Raw genomic sequence first — 24730 nt, 5'->3', positions numbered from 1 at the left:
GCAATTGTGTTGTTTGGCTGAGTGTAATTGTAATTGCTTGAGAGTATGGAGTGATTGGCCCTGTTCGGGTAAATGAACCCAAGCAGGGCAATTTCCTGTGCGGACGCTAACATGCTGGCTTCACTGCAAACACATTGGCGTCAATCCATGCCATACTCCCACACGAAGCATGAGAAACGACTTTTCTGAAAAAGCACAAGCTGAACGTATCATGTAATTAAAATATATTCTATTTTAAGAACATTCTGAATTATGCATTATAGATTTATACGGCATTTCTACTTTCAGACTGCTATGTTTTTTTAAATCCCAGTTTTCATAATCCAGCTCTTTTTTCTCATTTGTGCTATATTAATATCTATTTTCCATTTAGTTTTTTTGCTTGTTTAAGGAAAAAAAGCAATGCATTAATTTTTGTTGTGTTTGTATTTTGTTACGAGGCAAATCTCATCTTGCCAATATGTTGTTTGTTTTTAGACAAGAAATAAAATGTGTTGCTATCCTGGGGCCTCATAATGTAGTTTTTAGGTTCGCGTTACAGCTCATCAAATTTAAACAGCTTTCCAAGGCTCTAGCTATGCTATCTATTTTTATATTATTATCTAAACATAGATTTGATGTGTCTGGTTTCACAGTGATCTGATTTATTTTTTTGTTTCATACTAATCTAATATATTTATGTGTATGTTAAATTATAGCATGTGCTTTGTGGGGGGCCAAGAAAGCAGCCATTGTTTTCAGATTCACTCACTGAAAAATACATGCTGTACATTCTATATTTTCTATTTTTTTGACAGAGCAGACTGTCAGCAATAACAGGTAAAAGATCCATCAAGCCTTGGCCTGACAAAGGAGAGCTCCCATGAAACTGAAGACTTACTCCACTCCAAGCAAAGGCCTAAGATGGATCTCCTTTTACTTCAACAAAATATATAGACTTGGGCACCCAGGCACTGTTTCTGTTACTGTAGTTGGTGAGATCCCTATTTAAAAAGAGGAGGATTAAACTACAGTGACCAAGCCTGACATTAAGGGCTTCCTGCAAAATATCAGTAAGCTATTCCAAATTGATGTAGCAGTGGTCTGAGAGGAAGTTCACAGCCTAACAGGTCGGAAAAATGTACTAGAAGAAAACTCTGTGGATCTTCCCCAAGCTCAGTCAATTAACTACTTACTCAGCAGTATTATCAATCATATGAAACCAAGGCTAACCAACTAGCCATTTTAGAAGATAAACTGTGACAATGTAATTTGAAACTAAGAGGTGCTGCAGACTTAGTAGGTTCTACTGAACTGCCTCAGTAGGACTGCCACTTATTCTCCACACTGTTGCCTCCAAAGCAAATAAAAGCAATACACTTGGATGGAGTGTTCAAGGTGGGGCTCTCCCCTAGATTTATGGATGCATTCCCAAGGAACATTGTGCTAATATTTCAATCTCTCTCTGTTGTAATGGTTATGGTTTGAGGGAAACAACCACTGATATTTGTAGAATGCAAGCCTCTCTTTTTATAAAGATCTCAATTGGGCAATGCTTACTGGGTGCCTGTCTCTAAAGCCCATCACTCCAGCAAGTTGTAGGAATGAAATACTGATAGAGCCTTCTGTGCACCTTGTTGGTGAGTTAGGACAGAAAAGAACAAAGGCTGGATTTACTCTTTGGGGGCCCTATCTTTCTCCAAACTCTCGGCCTGAGTGGCAAACAGCCCCTCCCACAGGCCTGTACCTTGGTACCTCAATGGGACATTGATAACGTTGTGGCATTTATTTCAAGACAAGCAACAGCTAATGGCTGAAGTGAATTGGTTCGGAAAACTGATCATCTTTGATCCACAGTCGAGTGGTCACAACTGCTCTCATAGTTTACGTTATATTTCTTTCTTTCATAGTTTAGTTTTCATGTTTTGTTTTTGTTTTTTGAGTTTAATGTTTTAGTCAGCCTCTGGTGATATAGGGTTTTTATTTTCTACCCTTATCAGATAATGTTATGCTAATATACATAATACCTATGTAATGTATCTTCTAATGACTGCCACAAGCTTTGTTAAGCTCAAGGGTATACAAGCGTTTAGGTTGCATGCTAAGTGACTTCTCCTAAGTTTTTAATCCACCAAAACTTTTCCAGATCGATTGTCATTCTCGTTATTTTCTTACTCAAGATTCCTATCTCCTTTTATAGCAAAGTTTGACAAAAGTAATCCTGTAATTATATATATATATATAGATAATTGATCCTAAGCACTCACCCCTTCCGTTGTTCAAGCCTCGGTGCTACCAGCGTCAAAGATATATACAAAAAGTAAGGATGGTGCACTCACAGGTCTTATTCACAGTGTTGATTTATTCAAATGTTATTCAAAGTGTTGGTGTCCCAATCGACGTTTCTACCCCTCAGGATCTTTCTCAAGATCGATCTTGAGAAAGACCCTGAGGGGTCGAAACATCGATTGGGACACCACTTTGTATAAAATTTGAATAAATCAACACTATGAATAAGACCTGTGAGTGCACCTTCCTTATTTTTTGTATATATATATATATATATATATATATATATCATACAAAATACACAATCCAGCACACTCGCTCATTCACTTAACAGCGATTTCAAGTCTCACAGATTGTAGTATTTTTATTTAAAAACAACTCACCTAGGCAAAAAACGATGGGGGTTTAGTTACAGTATATGATCAGACATTGCATAGGCCTGCCACAACGTCAATGTACCCCATTCTTAGAAGATCCTACTCTAGCAACCTAATGCCTGCCCTTATGAGATTAATCCACGTAATTATTCGTCCTGGGACTCTCTGCAGGTCAAGGCTATATAGGGCTCTTGAATGAGGCACCTGTGACATGGAGGGGTGCTAAACCAAGGAGTTGGCCTGGACTCCCAAATATATAAATAAGTGAAACCAAAGATGGCTAGGGCTGCACTCACCTGAACATGCATATATTATATCACTGTTTAGTGAATGAGCGAGTGCGCTGGATTTTATATTTTGTATAAATTGACCCCTATAATATATGCATTTTCAGGTGAGTGTATGTATGTGTGTGTGCATGTGTTTGCATGTGTAAAAATCATCAACACTCTTAAGCACTCATATGTGCTGAAATCCTATCTTGTCTCTTTCACCCTCCCTGGCAGGCTGAATGCATCCCTGAAGATTAGTACCATACTGATTTCTTTATGAATGGATGAAGGATGGATGGCATTCACAGTCTCTGTGCTTGAAACAGGGGGATTGAATGGAGTCCTAATGTATAAATTATTATTTCTTACAGGTGAAGGCAGGCACTCGAGAAGAAGGGAAGGGCAATGTGGATTTTTTTAGGAGCACTTTGGTGCTAGAAGTAACCCAGTTTCTAATGCATTATATAGCCACAGTTATCCAACATACAGTCAAAACTTGGGATATCATTAAGTACAAGAGAGGGGATGCCACATTGCACCTTGGACAGGCCAACTTGGATGACACAGGTAGTTATGGTACTCAGAGTGACCATTGTCTTTGACATTACTTGTCAGTGCAGAAGGAAATCGTCACGTGTACAGTACACAATTATTCTGATAAAAGAGGTTATTAAAATCGGTGTTTTCCAACATAGCTTAATGATGCTATTTAATTCACAATGTAATTGTGTTTCATGTCTTCCTTTTTTCTAACAGAAGAATATTTATTAAGCATCCTACTTCTGCATTTCATAAAAATCACACATGGCTTCCAAGAGAGAAAAAAAGAAAAGCGTGTTACAGTTAAAGTGTGATATTTTAATAATTATGACTATCCATGTATGGGACAAGTAAGGGCAGTTTGTCCAACCTAGAACATTTGCACAGCTTTAGATTTAGGGAACATGTTAGAAAACGGGTGTAGCCTGTCTTAACCATTATGCAAATACAGTAGGAAGCAAAAGCTTATTGTGGTTAAACCAGAGCTCTGTAAAACCACTTTAAAATGACAGTAATTCTTCAACATACTTTCACCTCCAATTACAGATCCTATATATATGTACAAATTCTAAAGTTTAGGAATACACAGTTGTAGAGTAGTGATAGAAATATAATCGATATGCAGTAAGTACAAAAGCATTAGATTATAATTCTAGATCTGAGCTAGTATTTCTAAAATTAAAGTGACATATCTAACAACACAAGGATACAAGTAATGTCACAAACAGCGTGTTAATGGCTCTTTTTAAATTAAAGAAAACAAAGCTGTGAAAAAACGCAGTGCTATAGGTGGATAACTAAGGGAATACAGTAGTAGAGTACTAAACTGAAGCACTGGTTGCAGAATTATTACTAGGGATGACTGCCAAAATGACCACTGCAACTGGGTAGACAAATACATAACCGCAGTATATGATGTGACATTAAAAGAGAAGAAACCAAATCACATTGTAGCAATGGAAGATTAGATAATGTCTGCTATGATCAGGGTGAACTTGTATCAGATGCTGCCGCCTAAAACAAAAATTTCAGTCAATGTCACAATTAGGCCACTTCAGAATGCCCATCAGCAGGTCGGGCTGTCTGTCCTCTCTCATCCCCCCAAGTTCCATGAGGGATTGTGGACTCCCTGCGGCCATGTGAAACTTGCTCTATATTGGCTCCATTCCCCCCAACCTTAAGCTCAGGCCTTTATGAAGGGCAAAGCCCCATTTCCATGGATCAACCCATTCTGTGTGTCTGGATCATGAGCCCATGGGTGTTCTGGATTCTAAGAGCCCCTTTGGGTGTGTGGATGGTGGGCTGGATGCAACTCCAAATGGATCCTCAGCCTGGAAAAGGAATGTGGAGTTGCACTGACAGTTGGGATCTCCTTACCTGCACGGAAAGTAGGGTTGCAAGATCAACTGCTTAAGCGATGCCAGAACACCTGGCAGATCACATAAAATCTTGCTTCAAATGCTTCCCTCCATATCTGGCCTGCTAAGCCTGTGTGGCAGTGATTAAGTTCCAGCTTAGCATCCATCTTAGGTACACCATGCGATGATCGAGCCATAGTCAGAGAGTAAGTAAACGATAGTGATAATCACTGATGTGTGCCATAAGCCACTGGAGACCAGGATAACCCCCACGGTCAAAAAGGGGGGGAAACGAGGTTGCATGGTATCTTCGTGAGGGCACAGCTGCGTGCAGAACGGGAGATCGTCCTCCTCACCTGTCCCACAACTTCATCAGGCCACACCATAGTCTCCTCGGGACGTGAAGAGGGCACTCTGCAAACATAAGTCAGGGCTTCTCCGCTGGCTCCAGAGGCAGGTAAGTAGCGGATATATGAGTCGGATTAGCGTGCTGGGAGTCAGTATAGTAGCAGAATAATGAGATCAGGCTGGGAGCTCACACAATACACGTCCAGCCGCCATGCAGCTCAACCCCCGCCCACCCACACATGCATTTTATAGCAGAATGACAACAGCCATTTATTTGATATAAAATTATTATTATTTATTTTTATTTTTTTGCACCATACACACTGACAGACACAAACAAGCACATACATGTACACACACCCTTGTCTTCAACAACTGCCTTCACTAATACCAAGTCAGTTTCCCCTTATTGACATGCCATCATCATAGAATATTTTATGTGGAAGCCTGCTACATTGTATACTGTACTCATTTTGCACCACATTCTAGAAAATATCCCTGCTAATTGGTGGGAAGACAATGTCTCTCTTTCCATTAAGAGGGTAGCAAGATGACAATAGAATTAATGACAAAAGCCACAAAAAGCAGCTGGACAAGCTGAGACATTGCACCACACAGGTTCCAGTAACATTATGCAATAATATATAAATATATTTTTAAAATTTGTCTTTTATTTTTTTATTGCACAATTAAACATCATGTGGTACAGTACTGGAAAGAGGGAGTTAGATTTATAAACAGTCATGCATGCACATGTATCTATATATACTGAGAATAATGACTAGTCACACCAGCATCAACTTCATTACAGTGCCTTCAGCTCCAGTTTTGTACAGTGAGAACACAAGCATACATATACATTCCCAAGTATTCTCAGTGTACAAGATTAGAACTGAAGGCACTATAATGATGCTGGTGTGACTAATCATTTTATATACCGGTATATAAAATATATTTAGCATATGCTGTTTAATATTAAACATTATGCATACTTTGGTTATAACTCCATCAGTTATACTTTGGTTATAACTCCATACATGTTGCATAATTTCATTTGGATCCTAAAATACCTTATGCTAGTATACAGTGTTGTGGGTATTCAGTGTTGGCAGCTCCATTCTATCCTACTGTTTTTTTGTTTTTTTTTATTAAGTGTGGCTGGCATTCCATTTTAGACTTAGATTATAAAAAAACTGATTGTTATGACATCATATACTGTTATTGTTCCTTAAGGGGCTACATTTAGTTAGCCAATTAATCCAATTCACCGTACCAGCAGCAATAACTAGGCATCTACCTTTGGTCATACCTGCCCTATATAAATAGCTATATTTCTTTGTCTTATTTAAATTCCTTGATGTATATTTTTAGTAGACTTATTTACATTGTGAGATAAACATATAGAAATATATATATAAATATGATACTCTATCTAAAAGAAATATTACTCTAATAACTGTCTTTATGAAAATTTAGAAAGAACCAATAGAGAAAATAATAAAACACCCTCCCTTGAAAGAGATAAGAAATAAGAAATAAAGAAAAAATTACCTTCAAGCCAAGATCCTTCTCCACTTACTACGTTTTGGGTGCCAATTAAAGGATCTTAACATTTAACAAGGTGTGCTGTAAATTTCCGGTTGTTTGTACCTGAATTCGAAGGATCATGGAGTTGTGGTCCTTTTTCCATCCTTGGATAAAACACATTCATTTAACTAGGTGGGTGTTTTTCCCTTTTTTTTGTTGGCGTGAACCTTTCCCAGTGATGTAACTCCCCCCTCCCCACTCGGAAGGAGTGGTTGAGATGAGGACTTGGGCAGCATGGGGATGGGGGCTGTGCCGTCATGGAATGTCGTCTGTGGCAAGTGTGCTATGTGTCTTGATGACACGCATCAAATATGCACAGAATTAACATTAGGCAGCCTGGAACTCTCATTCTAGAAAAGTCAATAAAGCTGCTGGAGGTTGCATTGAATATGCAGACTCCAAGTACCATGACTTTTTAAATCTGGGTACTTTCATAATTTGAATACTTCTTCTGAAGTGACTTCAGCACAAAATGCAAAGGAAAGAGCTGAAAACTGCCAAGGATATATGAGAAGCATGACAATAACACACACAATATTTTATTATTATTATGCACTATGCTTACTTTTCATAGTAAAAGAAATGCATTTGCATTTTCATTACATTTTATTGAAAGATAGAATACAAGAGAAAATATCATCTGCAAAAAAAGCCAGTTATTCTGACAATAATCGGATGTAACTAAGACTAAACAAAACATTAGATAGCATGGCTCTGTTTTATTTTATGTCAGATGTTACTTCCTTTCTGAAAAGAAGAAGTAACTAAAGATGAATTGAAGACTAGTGAAACAACAGCTAGAGATCCTGTTAATTACCACAGCACGACAGTGATGTAAAGCTTTAACGTTTAAGAGCAGCTGGTTACAGGAAATAGCCCAGTTTAATGAAAATGCTGGATGGATTGCAGACCATCTCATCTGTGAGCTGTGATTAATCTGCCATAATATATCTCAATATATATACAATACAGTTTGGGCATATTGAGAGAATTAAAGAATTGCCTAAGTCAAGAGTATGGATATCGTCAGGAAACGGATAACATACATATATTTTTCATACGGATTTCAGAGGGATTAAAAAATGAAATCTTTGGATATAGCAATGACATGGATGGACCAATGGATTCAAAGATAAAATATAGAAATTATTCCCCACACACCATAAAGCAGAAAAGAAGTCATCATTACTATTATCAAAAGGGAGTTTCGTTCTATGGTATTCTTTTGTTTATTGTCCTTCTGTTGTCTGGTCTTACAGCTGTTTCAATATATACTGTAATTGGACTGAAAACAGAATTTGCTAATCTGCAGGCAGAGTTGAGGTCATACAGAAATCGTGTTATTAAAACCCAAGAAGATAGTCTGGACTTTCATGCTACCATGCAGGAAACTCAACAGGTAAGTTTGCATTGTTGGCATAGTAACGTGAGGTTATATACGAGCAGTATATCTGGGGCAACATTCTAAAAGTGGAGTGCTCACCATGGAAACAATGGAATGTTCCTGCCGATTGCTCCATTTTTAGAATGTCATCACATAATTATTCTATATACAACCCCTATTGTCTTCTTTTCCACTTATTGTTTCTTTCAGAGCTCTTAGTATGTATGGGCATAATTATTGAATATCGTGAAAAAAAAAAAAAAGATTTTAAATTGTATTTACATTTCCATTAACCGTGAAAACAATATGATCTATATGCTATATTTAAATAGTTATGTCATGTTTTTTTCCATGGCATTTAATTTCTATGGTACAAAATTAAAGCAAACCTGGCTTCCACCAATAGTGTGAATGATGTTTTCTTCAGGTAGGTAGAATTAATTTGTACATTGTGCCAGTGAAATTGTCAGCAAATGTGTAGATAAAGCAATGTACTTATTTGAAGATTCCTTTTCCAACATCATGGCATACTGCTATGGAGGTTGTTTCAGGTGGGATACATGTGCCATGGCTGTAAAAACTTCAGTGACTAACATGTTTGCTTGCACAATCTGTTCCTTTACTTTCATACTCTATAATGCTGCACTTTAAGAAACTATCCACTGTGGAATCGTATTTGTAACAGTGACTATCCACTTTTATTGTCTACAGCTCAACACTATGAGGTTTATTCACTAACATTAAACTCAAAATTGTAACAAATTGAACACCGAACAGCAACTTTTAGGCTAAAATAGCTGTTTTGTGGGTTTTATTTTAATTCCTTAATGCTGCCATAGTTACAATTTCACTCTTAGTTTTCAATAAAAAAATTTGTTGTTAAATGAATAAACCCCTATGCAGAGGCATAACTAGAAGCCATGGGGTCCCGGTGCAAAAATGTCCCTGGGTTCCCCCCATACGTCTACCCCCACCCCATATGTCCCCGCCCCCCATAGATCTACCCCCACCCCATACGTTCCCGCCCCCCACACATGCAGACAAACAGATACACATGCAGACACACACACAGACACACATACATGTAGATACACAGATACACACAGACACACATACACACACACACACACACACACACATACATACATACAAACACACAGACACACATACACACAAACACACAGAGACATACAAACAAACACACACACATACACACACACACAAACATGTAAACACACGCACATAATTACATACATACAGACACACACACACATAGACACACAGACACACACACACACATACACACATACAGATATATTGATACAGACATTCTCTATAACACACACACAAACTGTTAAAAAATGTTTAGTGACTTACCTGGGGTCCAGTGTCTGCCTCATGCTGATGAGAGTCAGAGCTCCCACTCTGACTCCCTCCTCTCCTCCTGCACGGCACTCTGTTTTCTGGGAGAAAGTAACGGCTGCGACCCCTGCGACCGTGGTAATTCCGTCAGTGCCCCTATTCGTATATGTGTAATGTAACACAAAGAAATACAGGAAAAGGGCTGCGCCAATAGTTAAAAGGTACAATAGTTTGTCTGAATAGGTAGGGCAATATAACGTAGTTGGTCTCACTGATATGGTGGGACTAAAGTTCTGATGGAGTAACTGAAGGTAAGGTGCAATGTAGAGGTGCAATATATGTGCCATGATATGTCAGAATACACAAATAAAAGCTTGTGAGGTGAGCTTGAATAAGGACAGTGTCTACTAAGCTGGGAACTGCATGCAAATTAACACTAGAAACACAGAAAGTGATACTAAACTTCCAGACATTGCTTACTAATTCACTTACTGATACTGATTGAGTAACCACAGAGAAGAAAGTTGGCAGCTAACCATTGTTAATATTCCACTTAGTTATTTCCTTATATATCTTCATCTTTTAAAGGAACAACATACATTTATTTCTAATTCTAGAGTATAACCTTCTTAATTTTAGATGTAGGTCTCTCCACTGTGTCCTAAAAAAAATAGTTTGTCACCTCCAGTGGAGAGACCATCTTCTTGTTGAGCTCGGCTCTGCCCTTGGGAAATTATCACTAGTGAAGCAGTGGAACACAGGGCACATACACGTTGTTCCAGTCCTCAAGAAACACTGAAACCAGTGTAAGAGGCCCTGACTGAACAAGTGTTCAAAGCAAGTAAGGAAAGAAACCCTATTGGCTCTATTGTTGGCAGCCAGATGTTACCAAGGAATTATTAAAGTGCATATTTCTCTTTAATTCAGTGCTTCTGTAAAATATGACAAGGGGACATGGATGCATTGTTAACACCTAATAGTTGTCACCCAGAACACTTCAATGGGCTGAAGTGGTCTGGGTGCCTACAGTGTCCCTTTAAGTAGTCTAGGTTTGGAGTGCTCCTTTAAATACCCTGGTAAACTATTATACGGAATTAAACTTTTGCACCAAAATTCAATATATACATTTGTTTAACAAACTTTCAAATAAGTTTAAATTAAAAAAAAAGTGTCAACAGTGAAAATGTAAATTTTTAAATTAGATAAGGGCAAAAAAAAAAAACACTCTATGCTCCAAAAACACTATGAAATCAAAGAAAAATTTACTTTCGCTCTCTCCTAAATCCCTATGTATATTTAAAGAAATGGAGATCATATGTTTAAATATACATAGGGATTTAGGAGAGAGCACAGGTAACTTTTTCTTTGGTTTTTACTGTATGTATTTGGGCTGATGTGTACTGTGGTCGTTGCTGCCACCCAGGAGTGATGGGAGTGAGCGCAGGACCTGTTCTTTTGTATTTGTATCCAAAAACACTATACATTTTTTTGTAGTGTGTTTGGTGCAAAGAGACTGTCCCTGCAGTCTATCATTTGTAAATACTGGCATTTGTCCCTAAAGACACCTCTTGTGGCTGTCTTTGCAGAACCAACATTTGAGATTGTCACTCTCTATATGAACACTGAGTGCCATTGGATACCGCAGTTATGTGAGGAGATACTGATTGGTGCAGTGCAGCCATTGCTGCACATACACAGTAGGACTAGAGTGTTTCTCTTTGGAGACACATTGGATAGACCAATATCATTCATAATGATGCTCTCAGCCAGGGCCGCAGCAGTGGAATGCAGAAGAAAAGTCTAGTGTTAGAAATACATGTTTGCACTTCTAACAATAGAGTGCTCTTATAACAACAGTATATTGAGTATTAAAATTGGTTTCCAGAGTATATTGTTCAGAAAAAATCACAATGTACTTGGTTTTGCATTTTAAGATTTATTCTTTAAACATGGAACTGCTATTTCTGGGGGAGGGGTCAACGTGAACATACACAATTAGCATTGCTCTGAGCCAAGCTGTGCAATCTTGGTCTTAAATCGTCCACCTGTGCCCCTCTCAACAGCACTTAACTGATCTGCTGACACAGATTCCTTTCCTCTGCCCAGTCATAACTAGGCACAAGTATGCATTCAATGCCAGAGGTCCCCCCCCCCCCCGGAGTTTCCAGACTCAGATGCCACCATTTGGGTTCCTGCTATTTTGGCCATTCAGCCACACTCTGCATCTCCCCACAGGTGCACTCCCAGGCACCCAATTGATCATCACCAGCTACAGCTGGCAGCAGCAGCACCACTGACTGAAGGTAGGCCTGGAATCCTAAATTGTATCTGCACATTACCACCACGTGGCTTTCAAATCCACTGTGACACTATATCTGCCATCTTGCCCAGCTCCCTCTCTGAGAGAATTTCAAACATTTGCAATCCTCCCTGGGCCCACAGTCCTACAAATAGAGATTTTTTTTTTGTATATACTTTCATTTATATGTTTCTCAGTTCATTTTTGTTTCCTTCTTTTCTAACCACTGTAAACACCTTGAGGTACCTCTAAACTTTACTCTTTGGCCAGTTGCCCATCTACCATATAGTATTTCCCTGGGATCCTTATTTGAATCTTATGCTGTCTCATGGCCTTGCTAGTAATATTGCAACTGCTCCTTGGTGACAACAGTGTTTCTTAAGTTCAAGAACTGTAAATATTTTTATTTTATTTTCAAGTTACAGATTTCAACCTAGCCTGAAGCCACTTGTAGCTACATTGAAAGTCCTCTTTCTTGGTACTACTTCAACAGCTATCCTCCCATACTAAGAGAACCTTCACACTTATCTCATTACCCAGGTACTAGTGGTCCCATGGCTTGATAGCTATTGAATCTACATCAGTAATTTATGTTTATCAGGGGATTGCCTATGCTTGTTTTCCACTACTTCCCCTGCAATGGAGAAGTTTGTCCAGTCCAAAAAAATCCCCTACCAAGACCCATAACAAACATTCCAATTCCCTTGCAAAATCAGTGGAAACTCCTCAATATGAGGCCTCATTGGCTCCACTGAGCCCTGCCACTTCTGAAACTCTCTTTACACCAGTTCCTTTAAATCACAATACATCTCCTCTTGCAGGGGACATAGCTGCCCTTTGTTTGCCTAAGCTATAGGCAATTTTTGATGTTTTACACCACACTATTGGGGATCTTGTCAGTAAGGTGATGACTAACTCTACTAGGCTTTACGGTGTCGAAAACAGACATAGTGACCTGGAAGATTCTTCTACTCGTCTTCATGCCGAACTTCAAAAACAATCCAAACTCATCTCACAACTTCAAGCTAAAGTGGAGAGCACATTGCCACTTCCGATAGAAAGTGTGCATTGCCTGGATCCTGAAAAAAGCTTACATTGGCAATTTACTCGACCAGGATCTGCCTTTTAAACTATGCGATTAAGAGGCTACTATTAATGCATTTTAGTGAATAAAACCTAAATAGTACAAAAGGAAAGCAGAACTTCTATAGTGCAGTAAGGTTTACTGAAAATAGTGCAAAGCATAACAGTATAAACATAAAGATATAAGAATGTCAAATTCAAGATAACCTTTTTAAAAAATAACTTAAAGGGACACTATAGTCACCAGAACAACTAAAGCTTATTGCATTTGTTCTAGTGAGTAGAATCATTCCCTTCAGGCTTTTTGCAGTAAACACTATCTTTTCAGAGAAAATGCAGTATTTACATTACCGTCTAGTGATAACTTCACTGGCCACAAGCTTGACAAAGACCTTTTGGGGTCGAAACGTTGCTGTTGTGGTTCTCAATAAAGTGCCTGTCTTGAACCAAGGAGTGCCTGGACCCCTATTATTTTACTAAGACTTAAATACATTGACACACTTTTTAAATGTATTTTTGTTGACCGCAAAATGTTATTTCCAAACTTCTAGTGCTATATTTTTATTCTACAACAACACTGTAGCTTTCTTGCAGAGTAAATATATGTTCTGACATTTAAAAGTTGCTATTCCTAGAAATATAAATCATCAGCAACCCACAAAAGAGAAACTGAGAAATTATCTATAAAACAAAGATCACAACGATCTACTTCTGAAGGCTCGACAGGAGGTAAGCTACGTAGCATCAGCATACAAAATATATATTTATATCAGTCAATGATTATTATGTGATTAGTAAATGTGGAAAATCAATTCATAGCACACATATGGGGCTAGAACATGTTGTTTAGGGAAACTTTCTAATGACCAGGCAGTTAAATATAGAACACCACACCCTAGTGCTGAAGTACAACTAACTAACATAGCCGTCAGTTTAAGATTTTCAAATGATTAAAATTTTTGGATACTTTTTTTAAATATTTTTTTTCAATATGATAAAATATTTATATATATAATTTTTTAAAAGTTTACAAAAAAAACATTTTTTTTTCAAAGCTTATCCAAAAATATAAAATCAAGGCCATAATAGCCACTTCAAATATGTATATATTACCATTAAATTGGGTAATAGTAACAACCCCCGGATGTTGGGCTAAGGTAACATCCCCAAGACATACTTGAAAACCAGGGTAATCTGAATGTACCTTTCCTGATTAAATACTTTGTTATTAATATATATCTATAGAGTTGGTTAAATGACATTCTACTTTAAAAATGTGACACTAGGCTTTTAAGACCTAAGACAAGACTAATATTCTTTCAGTTGAAGGACGTTCCACAAAAATGGAGCAAAACAGTATTGAATGTGAGAATTGTGAGTGAGAATGCAACTAGAGGACACACATAGGTTATTGGCTGGGCATACTGGACATCATGTTGCCAGCCTCCCCACGTTTGTCTTATTAAGACTTTATAAGTATGTAGGGGCAGCACCCCTTCCTGACTCATTAGAGAATTTTGCCTTTTAGCTGATACCAGCAAGGTGATTTGTATGTGTTATAGCCCTATTCAGGGTAAAGTATGTAGGGGTTTATAAAGCACCCCTTCATGTCTCATTAGAGACGTTAAAACTTTGTCTGATATCAGCAAAGTTTATTGAATGTTTAGAAGCCCTATAAAGGGTTAAATGTTAAAGGGTTTATAAAACACCCCTTTCTGTCTCACTTTGTCTGATATCAGCAAAGTTTATTGAATGTTTAGAAGCCCTATAAAGGGTTAAATGTTAAAGGGTTTATAAAATACCCCTTCCTGTCTCACTGGAGATTCTTGGCTGATATCAGCATATCTAATGGCTAGTGTAGGAACTCACCTATTGAGGCTTGCCTTGACGTGGCTGGTGAGCTTATATATTCAAATGGCCATTGGAATAAAACTAAAGAGCCTCCATTTTGTTTAAGTGCACATGGGGATTTAGGCCAGAGCGCAGGTAAGTTTTCTTGGTTATACTGGACATCATGGGCTGTACATGCTAATTAGTGAGAATATTCCAGCTGAACACAGTCAATGATCATTAAAATGCCAACTGTTAGAGATGTAAAGATGAGTCTGGGAGCATGCCTTATGGACTCCAAGAGGATGATCTGTACATGAAGATGTCGATTTCTAGCAGACAAAAGGTGATCATTTGATTAGTATCTACCTTAATAATGAGATGAACAGGCACTTAGTGTAAGGTGAAAGCAGCCATATTTAGTCATTTATACTAGATCCATCAGCTATAGAGAGGACAGAGTAAAAAATGCCAAGGGAATGAGTTAATGGAAGCAACTTACACAGAGAGACTGACAATAGGACATCTACTGTTTTCTTGATGGATTCAAAACAAGAAAATCTTGAGTTTCGGGAAGCATGTAGTAGTCTCTTAAATATTACAGTTTTGTGATACCATAATGTTCTCCAAGAGACAACTGCATTAGAAAGAAGAAATTGTGTACTAAATATTGTATAGCTGAGACATATCTGCTCCTTTTACTAAAAAATTAATCACTTTTAAGTAATATTTACAGTGAGGTCAGTATGTTGATAGCGGACCCTTATAGTAATTGTATCCGTATAGAAATATAGTTGGTTGAACTTTAACCTACAAAGCATTTAACAAATCTCGGTATTAAGAAACTTGTTTAGAGTATGGATATATCTATTTTGATAAAGATCAATGTATAGGTTGTTAATTGACACAAAAATATTTTAGAACAATTTAATATGCAATTAAATTTAAAACAAATATCTGAAATGATTTATGAATAAAAACGTTTAATAAATCAATATATATGTTTGTATTTATAGCATTTCAATCCTTCCTGCAACTCATCGCTGATAGAAAAAGTATAATTGAGGATGAAGGTAATTTAACACAATATGGTTTTCAAGAAGGTTATGCGATAATCTTTTCTGCACTAAATATATTAGACTATTTTAATAAATTTCTTCATTAGCAACAACATTTCTACATGGGTATGATTTTGCTTTGTGCAGCATTCTTAAAGATACATAATTTTTCCCTCTTTTACATTTGTGCATACCATATATTATAAAACTGATACTTGTCTTTCTACAACATTTTTTATACTCCTTGGCAAACCACACATTATGTTATGTTCAGATTTTACTTGTTTATTTGGCTTAGGCTTGCAGTACTTCACATCAATTGCCAAGTGTCACCATATTGTTTGTCATAAAAAGAAGGAAGAGCTCAGTTAATGCTTACATTTTACAAGTTAGTATTTCTACTCAGTTTTGAAATTACTGTTTTCATGTTACTCATTTCTAGAACTGAGCCTCTAATATCTTCCAGTGAAAGCATAGTAGTTGTGGTTTTTAGAGTGTCCCTTTCAATTGTACATAACATATTAAAAATAACTAAATAATTAACTAACTGAAAAAAAAACAGAACAGTTGTCCACAGCATTGCTTAATGAGACAATTTTGTCTTTTGTTATTTTATTTATTTATTTATAAAATATTTTACCAGTAAGGATACAGTGAGATGTATCTCTGTTTCAAGTATGCCCTGTGTCCAAACACTGCATTGTCACAATAGGGTACAATATAATATTAAAAATAGTAAATAATATTAATGCACAAAACATATATAAATTTAACACAGAACAGGTATGAAATATAATCATTACATGTGCATTCTATATTGAGATATGTTGAAAGAGATCTCTTTTAGACTGGAGGAAGATTTAATTGTGTCCATGAGGTAATTCCCTAATTGCAGAGCTCTATAGGAAAATTAGGGATCAAGCCACTTTATTTTTGTATTGTGTTCTATTAAATAAAGTGTTGGTCCTGGATTGGAGGTTATAGGAGGTGGGAATGAGGAGAACATTCTACTCAGGAAGTAGGGTGGGAGCTTCCCAGAAAAGCTCTTAAACACAAGGCTGGAAAGATTAGGGGTGCGTCTGGATTCCAACAATAGCTAGTTTAGTTCTTTTAGTACAGCAAGGTAGATGGCAGGAACCGCACTCACTCCCAACAGCCACGGGTGCTCTGGAGCAGGACCAGCAATCCCACCATGATAAAGCTTGACAAAGACCTTTAGTCAGGTCGAAACGTTGCTGTGCATTTCGTTGCAATAAATCTGCCTGCGGCTTCACATTTGGAGTGCCTGTGAGTTTTTCTTGTTTAGTTCTTTTAATACGACACAATGATGGGTCATGTAATCACATTGTGGCACAAAGCCGCAGAATGAGTTATACAATGTATATAGTTTATGAAGGTGGGCTTGTGATGTAGGTGCATACACTACATCCTCTTGTCAGTGACTGGCATTAGCATTTGATGAACAATCTGTTTCCTAACTATGGGGCCTAGGCAGAATTTGAACTTCAAGCTAAAAGAGTATGATGTGAAATCAGCAAATTGATATTTAAAGGAGCACACTAGACCCCTGAAACACTTCAGCTTGCACTTCAGCCTTCAGCCTTCAGCCTGTTACTTCCTGGGAGCTATACGCAAGAGACAGACAAGTGCTTTGCAAAGACTTCTCATTGAGTTGCTTTGGGGGTCTGTGATTGAACAGCTACAGAACGTCTTTATATAAGAGACCTGCAGTTTTTGTGAGCTGTTGTTAGATATACCCCAATGAAAAAAAAAAAAGCTTAATAAATTGCATGCATGTTTTCATATGGGGATATCTACTAAATTGTGATTTTTTTGTTTGTTTGCGCAACAGAGTGTCCCTTTAAAATCTTCTTCATAGAGTTAAAACATTATTTTCACAAAATTAGCTTTTTTGGTGACAAGTCAATGTTCTTCTCTCTTTTATTCTAGATGATTTAAGTATCATACCATGGCTTCTTAGTTTTAAACAAGGCACATCCTTGGAAAAGAAGAAAAATGTAATATTAATCAAGGAAGCTGGTTTCTTTTTCATATATGGGCAGGTAAGAAATATGTTCCCTAGATATATTTTGCATGGAAAATGGTGTATGTAAATGGTCTTGCAAAAGTCAATGTAAGTAATCGTTTTTAACTACATAGTTTATAGTGAATTCAAAGTAGCTAACTTTAATTGTTATTGCATAGGGTAGACACATTCAAAGTAACATTATGGTTACATAATGTGACACACATAAACTAACTCCATGGCTATATAGATTCTTGATTCTAGCGGCAATGAAAAAACCTGCATGAAGAAATGCTTTTGTGGCGGACCGCCTGGCACCCCGACTGGGTGACTCTGCCAATCGATGCTTCCAAGGGCTCACCGAGTATTCCGAGCACTCAACCAGACACCATAACCACTGTAAAAACCCCAAAGCCAGTGTTACAGCCTGGTTGGGAACTCGCTGTCCTCCACCCACCCTGGACACAAGACCAGGATCCAGCTTCCAGTGGGTAGACCTCTCCTAATCCAGAGAGTAAAACAGGCAACACCGTGATGTAATCCAAGGGCGTATCAGAGTATAGCAATCCCCAGAGTGAATACAGCTGTCCCCTCCACACAGACTCTATGTTGAGGGTGAAGAGGAACTCGTTTAATGGCAGCCACAACTGTCCTTGTATTCAGGTCCCCATGCAAAGGGTTTTCCATAACATATTCCAGGGGCATTCCCCACTGGACTTGAGAGGGGACTATGACAAGGTACACACTTTAATTATATTGACTCTCAGGTCCAGGACACTCACACAAAACAGGGTAACCCCTCCCCTGTGCCTGAGAGATAATTGAGTTAGGAACTGTACTAAACTCTTTTATCTCCAGGCACAGAAAACATACATTTTAACAGTATCCTGAAAGTGCCTCCAAAACACATGGAAACCCCACAATAGTCACATTCCCTGATACCCCTGATCTGGGTGACCAACATATCCAAAAATCACCCAGATCGGTTCAGGGGTTCGATATTTCCATGGAAGTCATAATTTAACCGACCGCACACGAGACTCCTGCCCAAAAGAGTTCCATGAAATTAGGCTGTACGGTTGGTCCTATTCGGAAATACAAAGTATAATAAAAGTAGGAATGCAACTAGTTCGTTTGTACACTTAGACTGTGTCCCTTGTTCGGGAGTGTGTTCCCACCGAACACCGCTCTTCTTAGACGAATATAACCGAACTTAACTGGAGGTGGAAGTCCCAGCGGTGTTCATGCCGTCGAGTTCCCAATTATAGCTCCATACACTTGACGACCAAACACTGTTGTACGCGTTCGCGGCTAAAGATAGCCACCACGTGTTCGTTCATACGAACAACAACCACCCATTTGACCGCATATGAACGTTGCAGCTTCGAAGTGTTAGTGAGGTCAAAAGGGTCAGTTGGCAGCACACGACTGCAATTGGCAATATATCTGCCCACTGGATTGAACTTGAGTGCCTGAGCCATCATTACTTTTTTGCAAATATTTATTATCAATAACATAATTGTATGTTCTATGGCAACATTTGCTTTTGCAAACCATTGCATTGTTTCCCATGGTAAATCATGGATTTGTTTAGTGAACAATTATTCTAATTTAATTTGCACATAGTCTGCATTGTCTAGAACAGGGGTGTCCAACAGGTAAATCCCCAGATGTTTTAAATCTACAGCTTCCATGATGCTTTGTCATCATAAAGGCATGAAAAACATCATGGGAATTATAGTTCTACAACATCTATTGGGCATGCCTGGTCTAGAACATTTGGATAGTGCTTTGGTAACCAAGACCAAGAATGGTCACTTGTTAGAGAAGTTAAGTTCAAAAGTTACTCCAGCTTATGCCAAGCAGATATTATGCAAAAAAAAGTTGGGTGATGAAAATTGTGTCATATTTTAAGATTCTTTAAACAGCTAAATTGCAAAAATTACAAGTGTAATCCCTTTATAAATTTGTCCAACATGGCTTTTAGTGTAACCTACATTTTACACCATAGTTGTCAACTTACCATTGTTTTCTGATTAAACATTCCTGGTACATATTCTGTTAACATATTTCCATTTACATAATTTGTGACACTGAGCAAATATCCAGAACCCAGAGTGTTTTGTTTTTATTCAATTTGACCATCATCTGGAAGGCGAAGTTAGAGTGATTGCAAATACCACACTTAGATTTACTAAATATGATATATTTGTTTTTAAATATCAATTTTCTAAAAATGTTTCTGTTTTCCAGGTTTGGTATATTGATAAATTGTTTGCCATGGGTCATCTAATCCAAAGGAAAAAGGCTAACAGAGTTGGGAATGATCCCAATTTGATTACATTGTTTAGGTGTATCCAAAATATGCCAGAGTCCTTGCCAAATAATTCATGTTTTACTGCTGGTAAGAATATAACAATTTCCTCACATTCTTAAAGGAACACCCCAGGCACCATAACCACTTCATTCAAATTAAATTGTTATGGTGCCAGGAAGACCCCAGACGCACTCTTACCTGAAAGGGTTAAACAATTTGAGAACATTTTAACCCCTTGAGGTAAGAATGACTCCGGGGGCCTCCTGGCACCATAACAAGTTCATTTAGTTGAAGTTGTTATGGTGCCCAAAAAACAGTAATGTGTAAGACAAAAATTAACAAACATTCTTGGATGCCAAAATTAGATAAAATACAAACAACCATCATACCAAAACAAGCTAATCTATTTAAGTAGATATTAGCTCTTTAAAGGACCACTATAGTGCCAGGAAAACATACTCGTTTTCCTGGCACTATAGTGCACTGAGGGTGCCCCCACTCTCAAGGTCCCCCTCCCGCCCGGCTCTGGAAAGGGGAAAAGGGGTAAAACTTACCTTTTTCCAGCGCTGGGCGGGGAGCTCTCTGCCTCCGATCCTCTTTCGTTCCGCTCCGTCGGCTGAATGCGCACGCACGGCAAGAGCTGCACGCGCATTCAGCCGGTCGCATAGGAAAGCATTTACAATGCTTTCCTATGGACACTTTCGTGCTCTCACTGTGATTTTCACAGTGAGAATCAGGCAAGCGCCTCTAGCGGCTGTCGAATGAGACAGCAACTAGAGGATTTGGGGGAAGGCTTAACCCATTTATAAACATAGCAGTTTCTCTGCTATGTTTATAAAAAAATGGGTTAACCCTAGCTGGACCTGGCACCCAGACCACTTCATTAAGCCGAAGTGGTCTGGGTGCCTAGAGTGGTCCTTTAACGACACAGTTCCAAGTTTTGCTATGCACAAAAAAAGTATCCTTGTGTTGCCTTGTTATACCATACATGAACAAATATCTATATAAGTATTTATTATCATTAAAATATAGAAAAAGTAAAAAATCACAGTTTTGTTATGATTTTCTTATTATAATTTGTACAAAGTTAGAGGAGCTATAGAACATCATCTTAGAATAACTACATTTTATTTGTCACAATTTAGATGTCTAGGATGTTCATCTGTATGTGGCACGGGAATGCTTCAATGCTTGAACTTTTCAAACTTTTATATGCATGGCCTGTAACTTTAGTAGCAGTAAATGAAACCAAAAGTGCATTACACAAGAAGTATATCGTTTGGAATAGTAGACACCAAACAGGATTTATCACTTGGCATTTTGACATTTGTAATGCATCAATTTAATAATCTGTTAAATCATCTTGTAGTATGTTATGTTTTTGTGTTCTCACACATATTTCACAAACCCTGAGTACAGCAATATCTTCCATGTACACGTTTGGTAGGAATTTCATAAATTCCACTGCCAATTTAGTGTCCTCCACTCCAACTTTACAACAAACTTAGTTGGATGCTATAGGCATCAAAACAAGTTTAACTTAAAAAAGCAGTTTGGGTGTATAGATCACATGTACTTGTCTCTTGCTCTCCCCTAAAGGGCAGCACTCTACTCTTTCCTCCAGCTCTGATTCACTCCCACCTTATTTGATTGCTATTTCCTGTCCTTATGTGTTTTATACCCCACCTCCTATAGACTGTAAGCTTGTTTGAGCAGGGTCTTCTTCAACCTATCGTTCCTCTAAGATTTATTGTAATTGTCCTATTTGTAGATAAATTCCCCCCTCTTATAATATTGTAAAGCGCTATGGAATATGTTGGCACTATGTAAATGGCAGTAATAATATTAAGAATAAGTCACATACAGGAAGGTATGACTACAGCTGTATAAAAAAAGTGATTTAACTCCTAAATGGCATAATTAAGCAATGTGACTGCTGCGATCTATACACCAAAACTGTTGGCTAAAGTTGTTTTGGTACTTATAGCCTAAACCCTGGTGGTAATAACCTTAACCCTGCACAACCCTAATTCTAACACTATTCAACCCTAACATAACCCTAGACCTATACCATTTCCAACCCCGCAACAACCATATTCCAAACCATAACCAAACACCAACTGTACACCAACACTAACCCTACATTAACCCTAATCCAACCTTCAACCTAGCTCAAGGGTCAACAGTCCAGATGTAGTGGACTACATTTCCAATAATGCTGTTTCAGCCATAATGCTAGCAAGGCATCAGGGGAGATGTAGTCCGCAACATCTAGCGTGCAGAAGATTGCCTATCAATGCTCTATACTAAACTTAACCTTACACCATTCTAACACAATCCTAAACTTTACACCAAACCTTACACTGCATCAATCCTAATCTTACATTATTTCTAACATCACTAAGCCAAACTCTAACCAATCACCTATCCTAAACCTACACCACCCATACCCAATCCTAACCCTAAATTAATCCTAACCTCAACCCTTCACCAACGTTATGCCTGATGTCAGCTGAGGGATTTCCCCTAGTTACACAGTGCAAACAGCTCTCCCTCTCTGATTATGACAAATAGGAATGATGTTATTTTTTGCCCTTAATATCAGATCAGAACACAGTGATCTGCACTAAGCAGGGAGTCTTGATAGGAGTCTTTTGAGACCCAGTAGGTCTCCCGTTCCTTGAGGGAATCTACTGGTGATGTCATCTAACTACATTCAACCACAATCATTTTAAAGACTGTGTGCAGCACTCAATTTTTATGCTAGATCCAGCTATTCACTCAGTATATAGTCAATAAATCTGGCCAAAGCTGACAGAGGGGTTAGCATCATGTAATATATGTATGAAACGCTGGTAAATCACAGTTAATTCTGTATATAAACTGTACATTATCCCAAAACAAAGCATACTGTGTCGTTTATTAAAATTGTATTTAAGGATTAAAGGACAACTGTCAACTCCAATCTATTTTTAATATAATAGTCATTTCCTCAAGTTTAGAAAGGAAATAGATTTTGGTTTTAAATACGTAACGTATATATGTAAAAACAAAATTAGAAAAACTCATCCTTACATTTATTATATGACAAGATTCTTGAGCTATATACATCCACCTTTGGTCAGACAGTATTTAAAAAATGCCAGTCTCTATAGTCTTCACTGCTTTACTCCCTGCAAATAAGCACATAACACAATCAAGATTAACAGTTTTATTTTTTCAAATTCCATCTGACCCAAGGTGTAAGTATATGGCTGAACTATCCTCTCATACTAAAGGTAGGGGTGAGTTTGTTTTTACATTTTTTACGTATACTTTATTTAAAAACAAATGTATTTCTATTCAAAACTTGACAGCATGATTATAATCATAAAACATCGTTCCGGGGCATCAATTGTCCTTTAATTATGGAACTTCTGAGGACAATTGGTTACACCATAACGCATTTACTAGGGTCACAGTAAGATTTAACATTTTATGGAATTTAGACTTCTTAGATTTTTGATCTGAACAGTATGTAAATCAACCCAAAATACAGACAAACAGCATATTATTTTGAAATTACAGATTGTCCAAACACAATTATGATCCAAGCTATAACTAGCTAAAATAAAAAAAAATTGCCTATGTTGTCTCAATCTGGAAAAAATATTGTTAATAAATAAACTGCATTGTGTTAATAGCTAAAATGAAATTAGTGCATCAGATGTTCACTGTGATACTAGTCATTTACCTTTATTCTCTAATGTATACATTTTGGTAAAAAAATATTTTGTGAAAAATGGTATTTCAAAAGTCAATTCCCATGGCAATGGAAATATGCATGTGCTTCAACAAGACTAAATGAGCCAGCTTCTGTGAATGTGTTTATAACAGATTTTATTAAAGCTTTATCATGGTTCATGCTCAAGTAATTTGGAGTTTAACTATCAATGTCATGTTTCTGGGTTACAGGAATCGCAAAATTGGAAGAAGGTGATGAACTCCAACTCATTATACCACGGAGGAAAGCAAATATCTCATTAAGTGGAGATGGGACCTTTTTTGGAGCAATCCGGCTTTTGTGATATTCAAGTATCTCACATAAATCTCATTGTTTGTCTTTTTCATTTCCCCAAATTATTGTGTAGCAAAATGCATTTGATATATTTCTGGTCAAGTGAAGTACAATTAAAATAGGAATAAGCTAGCATAGTAATAATTATTGAAAATGTATTTTGAGAAATCTGGTAACAATATAAATAATTTAAGCCTAATTATGATATACATTGTTAGATAATATGTGTTGTGGTTATGTTGTTTCTTTGTCAGATTAATTTTTTAATCAGGCAGTAAAACACTCTGTTGTTTTGCTATTTAACTGTGGCAGTATGCTTTTTATTCCCCTTATTCGATAGCCTTAAAGCAAGCATGTTAAACTCAAAGGCTAACACGAGCCAATAAACAAGGTTTAAGTTTATGTTAGCCGGAAAAAAACAAAAACTTCAGTTTTCACAAACGTAGGTTTATTTTGAAAAGTACAGCATAAAAAAGTTGCCTAACTGACACTGGACGTCCTCACACTCGTATGGCTTCAAAGTAAACCATAAAGCCAATTTATTTTAAGGAGACGTGCATTTGC

The 24730-nt window shown here is 37.4% G+C and overlaps 1 protein-coding gene across 1 annotated transcript; it reads left to right on the top strand.

Moving 5' to 3' along the window:
- The first annotated feature begins 7658 nt into the window (after window positions 1-7658).
- On the top strand, window positions 7659-24543 carry TNFSF13B (TNF superfamily member 13b). Its single transcript, XM_063444669.1, has 6 exons — window positions 7659-8149; window positions 13514-13607; window positions 15725-15781; window positions 17717-17829; window positions 20046-20196; window positions 24064-24543. The coding sequence occupies exons 1-6, from the start codon at window positions 7859-7861 to the stop codon at window positions 24174-24176; spliced, it is 819 nt and encodes a 272-aa protein (XP_063300739.1). The 5' UTR covers window positions 7659-7858; the 3' UTR covers window positions 24177-24543.
- The last annotated feature ends 187 nt before the right edge of the window (window positions 24544-24730 follow it).

This window comes from Pelobates fuscus, chromosome 1, assembly GCF_036172605.1.
Source record: "Pelobates fuscus isolate aPelFus1 chromosome 1, aPelFus1.pri, whole genome shotgun sequence".
Lineage (NCBI taxonomy): Eukaryota > Metazoa > Chordata > Amphibia > Anura > Pelobatidae > Pelobates > Pelobates fuscus.
Note: the sequence above shows the minus strand (reverse complement) of the source record. Positions and strands in the feature narration are given on the sequence as shown.

What these genes read in the sequence shown, in the direction of transcription:
- TNFSF13B (XM_063444669.1), top strand. Translation starts at nt 7,859, where the DNA reads ATGGATGGACCAATGGATTCAAAGATAAAATATAGAAATTATTCCCCA. An exon ending in AAGTATAATTGAGGATGAAG is followed by an intron (nt 15,782 to 17,716) that starts GTAATTTAACAC and finishes CTTTTATTCTAG; the next exon opens with ATGATTTAAGTATCATACCA. An exon ending in TCTTTTTCATATATGGGCAG is followed by an intron (nt 17,830 to 20,045) that starts GTAAGAAATATG and finishes TCTGTTTTCCAG; the next exon opens with GTTTGGTATATTGATAAATT.